The sequence below is a fragment of the Trichechus manatus genome, unplaced genomic scaffold, assembly GCF_000243295.1.
Source record: "Trichechus manatus latirostris isolate Lorelei unplaced genomic scaffold, TriManLat1.0 scaffold00286, whole genome shotgun sequence".
Classification (NCBI taxonomy): Eukaryota; Metazoa; Chordata; class Mammalia; order Sirenia; family Trichechidae; genus Trichechus; species Trichechus manatus.
In genome coordinates this window covers 358185-374856 of record NW_004444222.1, presented here as the reverse complement: position 1 = coordinate 374856, position 16672 = coordinate 358185, and the positions used below count along the sequence as shown (strand labels likewise).

Below are 16672 nucleotides of genomic sequence, written 5' to 3'. Positions count from 1 at the left end.
ATTGATTGGTGGAGCTGCTCATTTCCACGAATACCCAGCTGTGCTGTCTGCACCCTCTTCTTAAAGTGAGGTCCTTGGACAGGCAGCCTGGCAGCCCCTGGCACTTATCAGAAATGCGGAAAGCAGGTCCTCCCGGAGTGACTGTATCACAACAGCCCCAGGCACTTGCCTGCATATTCAAGTTTGAGAAGCACTGCCATTTGCTACCATAGAGGAATATATCCTTCACTCCCTTCTCTTCCGTGTCTAATCTTGTCTAGTAATTTTAAGTTCTTTAAAAGTAACAATAGCTCCAAATGTCTTACCAAGAAGTACTCAGGTGCAGAACTAGAAGCCTGGCGTAAGAATTTCTGGGCATCTTTGAATTTCTTTTTAAGGAGAAGTTAAAGAAAGCAAGCTCTAGCATCTAAAGACTCTGAATTTCAGAATTCACAGTAAGGTTTAGGAACCCTGGTAGCGCAATAGTTAAGCTCTTGGCTGCTAACCGAAAGGTTGGCTCTGAACCCACCCAGTGGCTCCGTGGGAGAAAGACCTAGAAATCTGCTCCTGTAAAGAATACAGCCTAGAAAACCCTATGGGGCAGTTCTACTCTGTCACATGGGGTCGCTATGAGTCGGAATCAACTTGACGGCACTTAACAACACAGTAATGCACAGCTTTTACTACATAGGTACAACCGAGACCTGGGGTTCAGAGCTGGCGCAGACTCAGTTCTTGCTGCGTGGCACTGGGCTGTGTTCCCCGGGGCAGCTGCAGCACAACATGGAGCTAGCCCTGTGGTACAATCCTTGTTGATGGCGAGGAGTGGTGAGAACCAAGCTGTCCACAGCCCTGGTTACTGCCAAGCCCCACTTGCCTGCCTGCCAGCAGGATTCTAAAAATGCATCTTGGGAATTTGAACGTTTGGCTTTTACTGAATATGAAATTCTGCTGTGCATATATAGCCTTGATGAGCTGACCCAGCTTGGGGATAACGCTGATGTTTTGTGTCTTACACAATTCAGAATCTGTTTCTTGAAGAGGTTAATAGTGATACCATTGAAAGGACTGCCTCTCCTACTCCTCAACTTTTGTCCACCCCCCCACCCACGCACCCCGGTGCATAGGTCCCCATTCTAAAATTCCCAATAAGGTAGTTCACAGTTCTGCACACTATTATAGGATTAGAAGCTATAGTATGAGTGGGGGGCAGGAGGATTCAGAGTAAAATCAGGCTTTCTATGAGGTTGTAGAACCTGGGTGCACTTGGGGTATTGCAACTTTCTGGCCCCCGAAAAAGGCAGCTTCAAAATATTACTTAAGAAAATGGAGGATCACTGAATGCTGCCTGCCACTTCCGCCCAAATTCCATGACCTTGCACCCAGTGTTTCAAAACTTATTCCAGGTAAGCTTCAATTTTGGCAGAAGAATGGCATTAAACCGCCATCTCCGTGAGCAGCAGCAGGAGCTCTGGTGGCACAATGGCTACACACTCAGCTGTTAACCGAAACGTGGGTGGTTTAAACCCATCCAGCAGTGGCGTGAGACCTGGTGCTCTGCTCCTATAAAGATTACAGCCTAGAAAAGCCTATGGGGCAGCATTACTCTGTCACATGGGTTGCTATGAGTTGGAATTGACTCGATGGCACCCAGCAACACCGGGAGCAGTAGAGCATCCTTACTCGAGTCAGACAGATCTCGGTGTGAATCCTGCTGTTAGCACTAGGACGTGGCCCTTACTCCAAGTTTTCATATATGCATATATATTTAATTTCAGGTTCAGTTTATTTTTGATGTTTCATTTTATCACTGGGTATACACATAACATGCAGTTTACAGAAAGCCTGCATCCCTAACCACCATGGACCTGCAGTTTCCTCATCTGTAAGAAGGTACATGGGGCTGCTGTGAGGCTTGAGTGAGGGGGCACCTGGCAGGTACTTAGCACTCTGCCTGATATATAACAGGCAACACAAAGGCTGGGGCACTCTCTTCACACCTCTTAAATGTGCTCTTTCTCGAGTCAGTATTTTGGTGGCTTTCTGAGCTTCAGAATAGTAAAAGACTAATGTTATTTATCTGCGATGATCTTATAGACTTTGGAAATGTACTTAAGTAAGTTTTTTAATTTGCTTTAATTCCTTTGTTTCTATGAATTGTTTTAAAAGCAGCTGAGTATAGAACACATTTTTTTTCTAGCTACAACCATGGACAAGCCTAGCTTGTATGATTCCTTCACCTTCCAGTGACCTCCTGGAGACATAGCAACAAAAACATCCACAGTTAAAAATATTTTATTTTCAAGTTTACACAAAATAGTCATGTACAAAAAAATGTACACATTTCTCAATTTACATTTTAAAAAAGGACAATGGCAATTTCAAATACTTTCTGCTTACATGTCATGTAAACATTGTTCTGGGCCTATGTTAGTGACTAAAATTTTATCTGTTCTGGAACAGAGATGTATGTGACTTAACAGTTGCTTTGAGATTGAGAATTAGATCTGCCAAACTGATTTCTCAAGCCATGAACGCGACCATGGCTGGCCTGACTCCAACTTCATAGCAACATGAAGTTGTAAATGTACATGGATTTCTATTTTACATACACATCTGTGTAACTGTTAATTCTGATCTCCCCTGTATACATAACACATGGGGTCACCATGAGTGAGTCAGAAATCGACTCAATGTCAATGGTTTTTTTTTTTTGGTTTACTATCAAGGATTGTTTGTGGCAGCATACAGATGCCCATGGAGGCACAGTCTCCATCTGGGAAAGTCGCCGATGTCACAGTGCAATGCCAGATGTATATATTACTCTTGTTTGGAGCTTGCCATGTCAGCCACCATTGGAAGAGGTGCCAATATGCACAATTTAAATACATAAAAATTTGAAAATATGTTTAGCTGGTCTGTTGATAAAATGTACTCTTTAGCCTGAGAGGCAAGTGGGAGGAAAATGAAAGAAAGGAGTTTATAAAGGAAAGCACATTCCGGGTTCTGTCAAACACATGGGCTTCAGAGGAAACACTGCTTCAACATGTTTGTGTCATTTTTTCTCTCTCCTATGATTTAACCAAGTGAATAATGAAAAAGAACACGGCAAAGGTGTTGATCTTGGCGTAGAAAGCATCTCTCTCTATCTAGGCAAGCAAGCAACCAAACAAAAAACCCAGGAAGCAGTGGGTCAGGAAGAACCCCTCTTGGAAGCAAAATAGAATTTAGACAACTTGCTTTTCACAAAGCAGTTAACAGTTTATGAGTTATAACTCTAAATATACCATCAAATGTAGTAAGGTGTTTGTTATTAGCCTTAAGAAAAATGGCATCTTTGTGATCAGATCAAGAATCTTTAAAAAAAAATCAATCAACAAACTTTAAACTTTGGTTTTCATGTAAAACTGTGATCAGTTCTAGACGCTGGGCCCAATTCTGTCTATTGATAGTTAGGCAACCCCCAGACAGAAGCAACTTCAGTGACATCATGGCCACCTCTTCCTGCTGAAAAGAAACCTAAATATTCACCATAAAAGGAATTCCAGGTTCAACCACATTAGCAAATGCTCAGCCATCAGAGGCTCTAAGACTGAGGGCTCCAGGGCATCTCAGTGCAATATTTGTGACAAAACCACAGCCCTGAGCCATTTTTCCTGGGTCAGAAATGCCACACCTGGGAGCAGGCACACCGTGCAAGAGGCTCTTTGACAGCCACACAAGCATTGCACCATAATGAGACAAAGTAAAAATTACCCTGATGTTACAAATAGGGACACTGCTGACCCCTGCCTTGGCAATGACTAATAATCTTGTGACTTCAAACTGGCAACGAAAGTGACATATAAGAAATCTAAGTATTAGCTCACAATGCATTATAGGTAGCATTTAAAAACAATTTAGTTCTTCAGTTTGAAATTTGGTCTTTCATGAGAATTTTCCCTGAATTGGAAGATCACCTAGAGTGTGGGGGCTTGCTTCTACCAGCATAGGACACACTTTTGCTATCTTGAAAAACTTCTAAAACAGGGCTTTATACTAAAACTTGCACACGCACGTCTTAGCAAGTGACATCCTAAGTAAACGATTCAAAGATGAAATGCATTAATTATATCACCTTTAATATAAACATCTATTCCAATGTTTACTCCAAGTGAGCATAATAAAATTATAAGGCTTTGCCATCTCTTAATTCTTATAATCATATACATCAAGTTTATTCACGCTTAACCTTTACTTAACATTGTCATCAAATAACCCTTAATGTTTATTTTGTTGGCATGTGCTAATAAACATACATATTCCCAAGAGAGCAAAGGAAAAACCCCAGTCCAAAGTATTCTGCCTGTGTGAAGCCAATTAAGAAAGTGACTCCAGTGTCTTGAGGTCTTAGGCAGCAGAAATGGTTGCCGTGGAAACAAATTTGCCTTGGCATTTCTGGCCAAGCCAGAAACTACTGAACAACGTCTTCAAACAGAACCTAGTGTAAACAGATTCCGCCCCCGCCCCTGGCAACTGGCGCTCCATTCTATGAAGTTATTATAGATTATTAAAAATTACACAGGAAGACACAACAATCCATGCACAATTTATTTTACTATAACTGGGTGTTTTCCTTTTATTTAATCATACAAATTTGAATGGGGGGGGTTCCTGAATAATCTTTTTAGTTTACTTTTGCCGAAACAACAGATTTCAAAACATTTAGTAATTAATTTCTCCTATTGCCTTTAAAAAAAAATCCCGCAGCATATTTTTCAAAATATTCTTAAACAGATGTGCTTTAAAAGTTAACTGGTAATGATTTGATTTACATTATAGCTTATTTAAGATAACAATTACTTTAAGAGGGCAGACTAGACATGTATCTCTCTTAAAAAATACAATTTTTGGTCATGTGTATGATTCACGTTCAGATTTCAAAAATAGAAAACATCCTAAAGTGCATCATTTTATTTATTTATAACTCCTTGAAATTATAGCAATCTGCAATGTAAACAGTAGAGCAAAGAATACCAAACTATATTTTCATGTACATTTAAATTTGTGGGATTACGTACCGTCTTTAAGCGTGTGGATTAACACCCGGGCACTTCCAACACATAGCTCATGCTTCTACACGATCACTTTTAAAAGCAAACTTAAAGGCATTCTTTTTCCCCCAGACTTAAAAACAATTTTCAACTGACAGAGGAGAGCTGCCACCTCACTTCAGCAATGGAAAATGCTGCTGTAAATCCAATCTGACCACAGAGTTTCTTAAGAACCCGTTTTGAAACTGACAACTCGTCAGTACAGTTTTAGGTTTTCTTTCTCTTTTCTTCTTTTTATTTGGGAAAAAGAAAAAGATACACCTAAAGAGGGCAACCCTCAGGATACACAGGCGGGTATCCCTGATGTTCCATTCATCCTGCAACAGTATCTTCAAAAGGCAGAACCTGCTGAAACACATGGCCGCCATGCGCAGACACCTATGCTAGGACCCAGAATGGACACGCTGGACCAGAACCCACTTTCCTCAGCGTATACATAGAAGGTTAAAAAGTAGCAACAGATCACAAAGTAATGTTAGCACATTGAAGAGATGAATGATTTGGTGTCTTAAATCCCCTGGTCCCTCCAAAATGTCTAATATAGACAGCTTTGATACTCAGCATCATCTGGAAAATAGTGTGATTTAGATTCTGCTGCCTTGGGCTGAACTCTGAGGACTTACTTACCCTTCAGTTTGGAGATTTTTTAGTGCAGGTTTGCTTTTTTTCTTTGTTTTTAATTCTGGTAAGTACTCAGGAGGCTGAGAATGCAGGCTCCCTCTCTCCCATGATCCTCGACACTTAGGTTAAGAATTAGTCAAGACCCTTTATGTGTGGCTAGTGTCAAAATGAAACCGAGCCTCAAAAAGGCTGGCCTCACTTAGTGTTTGATGTTAAATGTCTTTTAAAAATCTTAGACCGATGAGTGCAGTCAATCTTAAGGAAAGAATTCGCCAGAGTCTTCACCCTGTTACCTGATTAAAAACTAATCATGAGTATAGCTATTGCTACAATCCCTCTGTTCTCTTCAGATACTCCAGTTCTAGTAAGGGACCAAACTTTCTGTCAGCTGAGGACATCCTGAAGAAACACACCATTGAATAGATGATTGCACTGCCATTCTGGGCAGATGCAGCTTCCATCTACTGACAGCAGAAGAGGAAAAACAAACTCACACCAGTGGGAAAGGCGCAGCTCTGAGTAAAGGTCACCAGAATGGCCAAGGCAGCAAATAGGGCTCTCCAATGCACGTCCACACTTAACGGGTCCAAGGAGAATATAAACCTCCACGGCAAGTTTGCTCTACAAAACGAAGTCCTGAGCTTGTTTTGATCACAGACAGAGAATGGTCTCATGTTTCTCAGTTCTCCAGGGAACGAACAGTGTATATTCTCTGTAGATGAGCGTGTCGAAATGTAGTGATTCATCACTGGTAGTGTTAGTAAAGCTTCCACTACAGTGTGGTGTGTGTGTTTGTATGTGTGTATGTGTGTGTGTGTGTGTGTGTGTGTGTGTGTGCGCGTGTGCACGCGCGCACATGAAGGAATCTTGATTTTTCCATTACAAAATTCCCAAGTCAGGTCAACTTGCCTTTTTCCATTTAGGCAGCCTCTCAGGCAGGCAATGGAAACAGGCGCCGATCCCAGTGGAATGGAGGCAGAAGGGCGGCATCCTTTGCAGGTCCAGGAGAGCCTTCCCTGTACTCTCCAATCCCAGCTTCAAGGCTGACTTCCAGTTTCTGCAGAGCAGCTATTTACCAGTGGAAGCAGCTGGTAAATTCACCCTGTATCTGCTCAGCCACCTTTGCCAGGGCTGGGGCTGCCTCCTTACATGGATTTGGAATCAGTGTCTCTCTTGCTGATGAGCACCTCCAAGAGCCTGAGTTTTGCCTTTATGTGCTTGTATTCGTTGTATTCTTCAGCCATAGGAGCCCGGTCTTCCTTCTGGACATTTCTAATGGAAACAAAGAACAAGAGGGCAGAAGATCATTTTCTCTCTTTCCTAGATGATACTGTTCAACAGGTGAATTATCATCATGAGGAAACTTTGCAATTTATCAGCCTTCGGAATCAGTGTTACCAAATGTCACTTGGTATCAAGACTAGAGCTGGATTTAGACAAGCAGTGAGACAGCTTCCCCCAGAAGACACCATGTGACTGGGTCTCTACGTAGTTAATTTGACACTTTGTAGAATGATATGAAGGACTAAGAAATACAGAACTTTTCTGTCTCTGCTCTTAAGTATGAGTTCACATTAAGCATTTCCATACACTGAAATCTTTTATTCATCATTATAACTTAATGCTTTTTCATTTTCATACATTTCATCTAATGAACCATTAAATTTCTAATAAGCTATTAGTATACCCACGATTTACACCTTTTTGAAAAAGATAGCTAATACTCCTGGGATTATAAAATTAGACTTAAAATTCAGCAGCTGGATCACATAGTACTAGTAAGCCTTGCCCTCATAATTTGCTGAACAATTTTCTACATATACTTTTTATATGAACCTATTGCTGTCAAGTTGATTCCAACTCATAGTGACCGTATAGGATAAAGTAGAACTGCTCCACACAGTTTCCAAGGAGCGGCTGGTGGATTTGAACTGCCAACCTTTTGGTTAGCAGCCAAGCTCTTAACCACTAGACCACCACGGCTCCTTTATATGAACAACTACTAACTGAGGGTCAAGCACTGTTCTTGGGTCAAGCACGGGGCTAAGCATGTTATAGCTATGATCTAACATAACCCTTACAATGACTTGATGAATATTTACTTCCCAATATTCTACACATGACTCCCACCAGGATTGGAAGTCAAGCGGACTCACTGCAAAGCAACTGCTTTTAACCAACACACAGTCTTGTGTCTTATTTCACTTTGAAACGCGAAAGTTAAACATTCCAAGACGAGGCTTCCTTTTCTCATCATTAAGGAGGAAATACGGGAAAGGCTTATTTAATTTGTTCAGTGAACTAAATATAAATGGATTTTATTTGTGCCCTGCCTTGTTCTAGGAAAGAATTCTAGGTGGCTTCTCTGCAGGAGGCTGTGATGGGAACAGCAGTTTAGGAATGCAAACATCTGATGCCTAGTCCTAGTTTTGCCCTTTGAGGGGTTTCATTCTGCGCAGACATGAAGTACTGTATTTTTACGTGAATAACACACACCTTGCCAATCCTCCCTCCCCTCATGAGGTATTTTCATAAGTGCCTTACGCTGCTGTAAAAAAAAATTAGCCTAGTGCGCTTACAAAACAAAAATACCTTGTGGGGGGAGGGAGCAGTTAGCAAACAAATGTAGAAGGACTGCGTTATTTGTGTAAAATAAGGCGATGGAACCATGTTCTATGATATCTTTAGTCTCTTACAGTTCTAAATATTTATGATAATACCTATCAATTATGCTTTCTTAAAACTTTTTTATACTTTTTCTTAAAACCTGTGCAGGTTACATAATTAAATGTTGTTGCTCGTGTATATCTGTACATGATGTGACTAAATGATATGAAAAAAAGAAACAGACATAAATAAAAAATATGCTTACAAAAAGATTGGGAGGAAACACATCAAAACATTAATCATGGTTTGTCTTTGGATATTACTTCTTTGGGTATTATTATTATTTTCTCTTCTTTACCTGCTTATCTATATTTTCTAAGTATTCCATAATGCATAGGAAAAGAAAAACAACATTTAGGTATAAAAATGTATATAAATCTTCTGAAAGTCATTACAGGACAGATCCAAATAAGAAATCCTAAAAATAAATTTATACAATAATTGAAATAAATTGGAATGTAATGCACTTTAAATGCCAAAGTTAATTTTTATGGTGCATTTATTTCCCAGTATTTTCCAGAAGTATAAAAGAGGAATTAAAAGAAACTATATATACATAGTTTAAATAATTTGGATTCAAATAAATTCAAAATGATAAAACTTAACTTCAACACAAGAGGTGCAAATCTATTCCCTGTTCTATCCCTGGGCATATGATGTGGTTTTGAGTACAACATTCTATGCAGTCACTTGCAAACAAGGAAGGCTATTTACTTCTCAGCATAATGATATTTGAGGATGATTAAATTATACTTTAAAACTCACTGGAGAAAGGCAACCTATCAACCAGATGGACTTACTGCTTCTCATAAATATTTCTCATTCAAACTTGGCACCTATCATCTTTGCTTTTAAAATAAGCTTAACAACTAGCACTATTTAGAGTCCCCTTTCCTTATTTCTCCCTCTAATTTCTTACAGAAAAAAAAACCCAACAGTGCTGTCAACTGGAGACTCAGCTTCAAGTTGCTCATTTCAGACTAGAATTTGATGTGACAGGTAGTTTTAAAAATGTTAGCTGAATCTGCATCAGTCTTGGACAGTATCCAACAGGCACTTCTTCCTGAGGGATGGCACAGACCTCATCATCTCAGAGTAAATCTCTTAAGGGTCCCTGGGCACACACCCATGGACTGGGCTGCAGGGAGGATGCCGAGCTGTGCCCATTTTGGAGGTATTCCACAGATCTGACAGAAGAGAAAGGGGATGGGTGTGCGCAGGGGAAGAGGGGAAACAAATGCACTACCTTCCATTTTGTCTGAAAAAACTGTCTTCAAAATCACGAAGTTTCTTTCTAATTCTTTTCTTTTCTTCTCTCATTTCCTGAAGGTGTTCCAAGAGTTCAGGTCTAATAGGGCAGAAAATGTCAAGAGAATTGCATTAAATCTAAAATGTTAGAAAGGTAATGAATGTGCAACTCAATGGGGTTGTGAAGGGGGAAACATGTAAATGCAAAAAATGTTGAGGGAACTTTAGGGTCAGCAGAATGGAGGTTTTCTATCTCTTGAAAGCCCAGATAGCTGACAATAAAAATAGCTTCTATAGGATCCTACTACTTATGAATTCTTAGGGCTTGTGAAATCCCATGGCGCTTTGTCATATTTTGCTTTGAGAGAAAGAGATGACATCTGTGCTCAATGTGTGTTAAATTATGAGCTGTGGAGTACAGAATTGCAAAATGCCATTTATAGAGACCTTCTGGTTGTCTAAGCAAGATCTCAAAAGCTCCTTCAAATAATACGGGATGAAGAAAATAAAAATATTGAGCCAGAAAATTTAAAAAATAATAATTTTATCCACATAAACAACCCTAGATAATTCGCTTGTACTTTGTCAGCCAGTTTATTTAAACACAAAGGCTAAAAATAAAATTTAAGAAAGTTGTTTTCACTGAAACAGTTTAACAACAATTAACAACAACTTGACATACATTGAAGCAGCGTGGAGATTGGAAAGCCCTGTGTCCTGGCTGCACTTTGATGGCATCATATCATCCATCGGAGAAATAAACCCATCAGCATCATCTTCAAGTTGGTCCAGAAAGGAACGCGCACTGAAATCAGTTTTCAGGGTGACTGTGAAGTCCAGCTTTGTGTTGGTATCGTCTTCTGAGCCCTCCTCTTCTTCCTGGAGATACACAGTAACCCCAATAAAAATCTGGTTATTTTTCTGGCACACTTACATTTGAAGCATCATTTAACAATCATCTAATTATCCAGACATCATATAAGTATGTTTCCAGTTTTGTCTATATCTATATTTAATAACACATTTGGTGCATTATGGATTATTGAATATTTATATGTACAATTTAAATAATACACACACTAAATGCAGCCACTCAGTAGGAAAGTAGACTATAAAACGTGTTCTCAACATTCAGCTTACAGCGCTATTAACACTCGTCAAGGCTGAGAGTAGGAAGAAACCACCATTGTATCCTAAATCAAAAGAGCCAGGAAAGCCTAAAAACTTCCAGCTCTGTGACAGCACATAACAAAACCCATCACCAGGAATCAGTGCCTTAAAGACTCTATTACTTGTGCACCTCAAAATATCTCTTATTATACTAAGAGCATTTTCAGAAATAGAACAATTCAGCCTTTCTAAAATATATTATTACAAATAAAAGTATATATTATAAATATTTCTAAAATAGTCTATGGCTGCTTGAAGCACAAAATTTTAGGAAACTTTTGAGAAGATGAAAACATTTATCTCCTCATTACTGGCATCATAAAATTCATAATTTTTTCTAAGGAGCTTCCAAGGGTCACAACTTATCTTCCAGCATTCGAGATTCTAAGAAAAGTATGATATTCTCTGTCTGTTTTGATGATAATGCCAATAGAAAAACAACGAAGTCAAACTAATTCTTAGCACCAATTTAAAGCTATGTAAGTCGAAGGAATGAATAACATCAGAGGCTGAAAGAAAGAATTTAAAAGGAGTAAATTTACTGTCAAAATGTACAGTCAGACCAGAAGAGAATATGTTAATATCTCAGAAAGTTAAAAAATTGGTTAGGAATACAGCTACACGAACAACAGAAAGTGTAGCATCAGTTGTTACAGTAAAATCTAGCAGCTTCAATGCCAAGGCAGCAAATAAATCTCAGGAGGCAGGCAGGAGTAGTCAACACAGGAAGTCAAAGGACAAGTTTGTAAAATGCACGTGGCAGATTTTCATTTCATATATTTTGGTGTGCTTATAATGGTGCCTCTGGAAGGAAATAAGGTGGACAAACAAACTAAACTAGAAAAGGATTATATGACTACAATGAAAGTCTTATTATGAAGACATGAAAGTAAAAGTGGCAAAAGCTAGGTGGCTTTTCCAAATTCTCTCAGCTATGGCTCCAGATCTTCAATCTCTTTACTTGGTCCATGGACGTCAATGTCTCATTTTTTATATTTATTAAAATTTACATAGAATAAAAATGACTTTTAAATTAATAATTCTTTACAATAAAATTTCTCCTTCTGGGGAGGAGTAACAATTCCTATCTATGGAGTGTTTATAAGAATTAACTGAAATAATGTGTGTAAAGTACCTAATAAGGTACCTGGCACACAGGGGGTACAAATAAGTGGCCAGGCTTCCCCCTCCTTGGATGAGGAAGATAAGGTGGAAACCACCTGACTATAAACTCAGCAGAAACAGGAATTTCAGCTTGTTGGTTCACTACTGTCCCCAGAACTTGGCTGATGTCTGTATATGGTAGGTGCTCAATAACAGTCTGTTAAACAGTTTGTAAGTCTGTTTTAAAAGAGAAATACAAATAACTATTATTAAGAGAGTATTAAAGCCTAAGACAGGTCAGAAATGAAGTTACAAAGAAGCACCTAGCCACCCTTAATGAAGTCAGGTGTCTTGGCCTTATCAAACTATCCCCCAGGGTTCTGAGAGAACTTAACGAATGTGAAATGTGCCATGCACATGGTGAGCACTCACTGTTCTTTGAGATGAAGCTAAACAAAACTACTCTCAGTAACCTTTGAAAATCATGGGAAAAAAAATATCACAATAGATGGATCTTCAAATTATAAGACCATAAGATTGTTGTGAATATTGGCTATATTCTAGAAGGAATTAATATATAGATAATGTATGAGTAATAGGGGAAAAAAAAATCAGTGACCAACAGTGACTAGTACTGGCTCCTTAAAAGCAAGTCATGAAAACTAACCATTCTTCCTTTTAGGTAGGATTAGCAGAATATCTGGATTTCAGTAAGGAGAAGGGTGGGCCAAATCTCCAAAAGGAAAGCTGACCGCCCAACTCTAGGCAGAATGATGATGCAATGGCGACGTGAACCTGGAGGGAAGCCTGTAGGAGGCTCCTCACCTGACCCTGCCTTACTCAGTATCCTACCAATCACCTGGATAAAGACATAAAAGCCATATTCACAAGATATGTAAATAATACAAATAGGTAGGGACATTTTATATGGTGGAATACAAAACCTACATTTAATCTATCTCATAAGGCTGACATATAAGTAAAAAAAAGAAAAAGAAAAATTAGAAAACTGTAAGGGCCTATAATTAGGGGGAAAAAAAAAACAAACCTGGACACACAGACAATAATCGACAGAAAAGGAAGCTGGGATTGCACAAGACCATAGCACAGTGTGAGTCAACAATGAGACATGGCCCTGGAGCAGTGGTTCTCTACTGGGGACAATTTTGTCCCTTAGGAGATATCTGGCAATGTTTTAGAGACATTTTGATTCTCATAACTGGGGTGGGAAGGTACCATTGGCATCTAGTAGGCAGAGGCCAGGGATGCTGGTAAACATCCTACAAGTCACAGGACAGCCCACCACAACAAAGAATTATGTGGCCTCAAATGTCAACGGCGTTGAGGTTGAGATGCCATACCGTAGTGATTAAAATGAACTTATGATACACTGAGAGTCATACAGTCCATACTTGTAGAACTGAAAGGGACTTTGCTGTCCAGATCAAGGTCAGGCCTAGTTCTGTGGTCCACCATCCTGGTTAAACCATTTCTAGAAAACACCCAGTTCTGGATTTCAGTTTTTAAGGGGGGTATAAATACACTAGTGTGTATGTGTAGAAAGCAGAGCCACTAGAACGGTAAAAGGTCTGGAACTCCTAACACCTGAGGAATAGTAAGAAGAACTTCGAGAAAAGATTTGTACAGGGCATGGGTGGGAGTAGGCAGGGCAGCTGACTGTAAATATATGATGTGCTTTCAGGGTAGAAGCAGTATGCTTATTCCATTTTGCTCCAGAGGGCAAAATTAAGCCCATTAAGTAGAAAGTAATCAATTAACAAAACTATGAACGTTATAATTTTCATTAATTGTGATATATATTATATATATTTATCAAGTTATTATATATTCTAGAATTATATATTATACAATTATATTTTTATAATTTAAAATTATAAAATAAGTTTTTTACCTATAACTGAAGCTCAGCCCATGTAATGAGCTACTTTACTCTCCCCAATGCTATAAACTTTTCAACCTGAGGATGAAATCTTTTCTTACGGACACTGTCTCTATTCTGACAGAGAAGTTTTAGAAGAGATTCTTAGATTAGATAGGAGAATTGGCTAGATGATCTCTAGGTTTCTTTGGGCTGGAAGACCTAGGTCTTCAGAACTTGATCTGGCTCTATTTAATACATAGCTGATTCCCTCGCATAAGCATTTAAAACCAGGGATGGTTTATAAAGAAAATACTTACAATCTTCTTATCTGTACACATACCAAATTCTGAATTGTATCAGGGTTGCCAAGAATTAGAACAATCCAAATACATATTAATAAGTCTGGCCAATTGGAATGAAATGAACCAGAAGACAGCACTATTTATAAAAGCAATGTAATTATTACAAAATCGTCTGAAATTCTGACCATTATGTGGTCCGGAATGAAAGTCATGGCCAAAAAACAAACTAAGCTAAAGAATAAAAATTGGAAGAATGTCCCCTTTTAAAAAGAGCATCATTAGTATATCTTCAATTCATTTAATGAGGCAATTTTATTAAGTATCATATTTTAGAGTGTTAACACATTTTTATCTAGTAACAGTTCTATAGCATGCTCCTAAGAGAAACATGCTAATTTTCATATACACCACTGCCCACATTTCTTCAATCACAGTGGTTTAATTTTTGTGTTAGATAACCAGTTAGACAAAATTTGTCTTCTTTCATAAACATCAAGGCTTATTCTTAGAAAAATAGCTCCAATTTTTAAGACACAATGCAGCATATTGGTCCAAATTTCCCAGTACTAAGTTCAGAGCACTTTCATAAAACAAGTTCTTTTAAAAATAACACACATAGTGAGCACCATCACTGCCTAATACCTTAAAACAAGGCATATGAAGTATTTAAGAAGGTTAAGAGGTAAGAAAAGGAATGGAGTAAATAAGAGACAAGATTTTGTAGCTTATGGTACCTTACCTCAGTTATAATGATGAGAATCAGGCAAGAAAATGGAGAGGTTCTCAACTGCTATCCCTCAGTGGTAAAGAGTCTCCATATTGTGACATAATCATTCCTAACTACATACAGTAAATAAATAACTACCCAGCCAACTTAAAATTATCAGAGAAGAATGACAAGCAAAACTCTTAAAACTCACTCCTGCTTTGAGTTTAACTCTCCCTTCTGACTTTAAACAGCTATTTAAAAAAAAGCGCTGATTTTAAAACAGTCACTGGCTGATTTTTCACCTACAGAGTCCTGTATGAGGCAGTCCAGTTTGTTCAGTTGTCTGGAGACAAAAACATGAAAGAGGTTGATCCTAGTATAGGCCAATTAGGTCCCTACAAAAAACCACTACGATCCGTGGCCACACATTACACATCCCATTTTAGCAGAAGTAGCCACTGGTTGAAGGGATTATCTATATAAAACATTTAACTACTGCTGGGAAAAAAAAATCAGAGCATATGTTCCAGTGTCTGCTGGTCAAAAGCACCATATTCACAGATAAAAGAGCAGATTACAACATTAGTACTGAGGAGTAAATGTGCCAGAGAAAGGCAAGAGGGGGGAAGAACAGGTGAAATTTCAGCAACAAATGTGTCCAAGAGAACTAAAATATTTGTCAATAAAATTATACTTTTTCATTGTGTGGGTGTGTATATACCTGTTGCTGTCAAGTCCACTCCGACTCATAGTGACCCTATAGGACAGAGTAGAACTGCTCCACAGAGTTTCTAAGGCTATAAATCTTTATGGAAGCAGACTGCCACATCTTTCTCCCTTGGAGCAGCTGGTGGGTTCAAACTACTGACCATTTGGTTAGCAGCCAAGCACTTAACAACCGCACCACCAGGCTTCCATATATATATATACACAAGGAGCCCTGGTGGCCCAACAGTTAAGAGCTATGGCTGCTGCCCAAAAGGTTGGCAGTTCAAATCCATGAGCCACTCTTTGGAAATCCTATGGAGCAGTTCTACTCTGTCCTATAGGGTCGCTATGAGTTGGAATTGACTCAACAGCAACATTTTCTTCTAAAATATATATACATATAAATATACATATATGTATTGCTTTTGTTAATTTTGGTTTTTCTATAAACTCAGTAAATATGATTTTTTTTTTTAGTTTCTCAATGAGGTAATTTAACCAAATTTTGGAATAAAGAAAATTCATTCCCCAAATGGGTTAATTATAAAACATCATTAAAACATCACTGTGAAAAAAAAAAGGAACAAAATAATGATCTCTGAAGCAACATAAAAGCACAAAATGACAACAAAACAAAAACAAACCAAAAAAAGGGGGTGGGGGTGGCGAATGAAATGAAAATAAGGAAACCAGCCAGTCTATAATGAAAATCAACAGGAATCGTTCAAAGTTGGTTATACTCAGCTACTGATCTCGAAGAAACACTATAAGAAGCCAGCACCAAAAGGCCCAATTACAACCCGTTTCCATTTACATGAGGGAGGGAGGAAGGAAGGAACTGAGGCAGATTTAGCAACGGGATAGCAGCTGGAGGTCTTCACCTTTATCTCCTTGAAGAACGAAGCAGTTTCGCCCTCGATAATTGGCTGCAGCAAAGGGCTTCTCCGCTTGCTGGAGGGGGATCCCTGCGACAGGAGTTAACAAGTAGGTTACACTGCAAATCCCTTCCCTTGCCCCTCAGCTCTCTCTACCTCCTGTGACCTCACCAGTGTTTTATACCGTATTTTAATTCAATACCCTAGCCCCTCCCCTAAAATATTCCCAGGAAAACCTGAAACAACGGAAGTTCTTTTCTCTAAATTGCTCCTTCACTTCAAAGCCCCCCCCCCCCAAACCAAGCAGGACACAT

At 38.8% G+C, this 16672-nt stretch overlaps 1 protein-coding gene across 1 annotated transcript in view; it reads right to left on the bottom strand.

The window, feature by feature from the left end:
• Positions 1–676: 676 nt before the first annotated feature.
• Positions 677–16672, bottom strand: part of FAM13A (family with sequence similarity 13 member A) — a 109734-nt gene continuing 93738 nt past the window's right edge. The window contains exons 14-17 of the mRNA XM_023725108.1: positions 16365–16448; positions 10291–10487; positions 9607–9708; positions 677–6965 (exon numbers count right to left, since the gene is read on the bottom strand). Coding sequence (XP_023580876.1) covers positions 6839–6965; positions 9607–9708; positions 10291–10487; positions 16365–16448 — 510 coding nt within the window. The 3' untranslated portion in view covers positions 677–6838. The remainder of the gene's footprint in view (positions 6966–9606; positions 9709–10290; positions 10488–16364; positions 16449–16672) is intronic.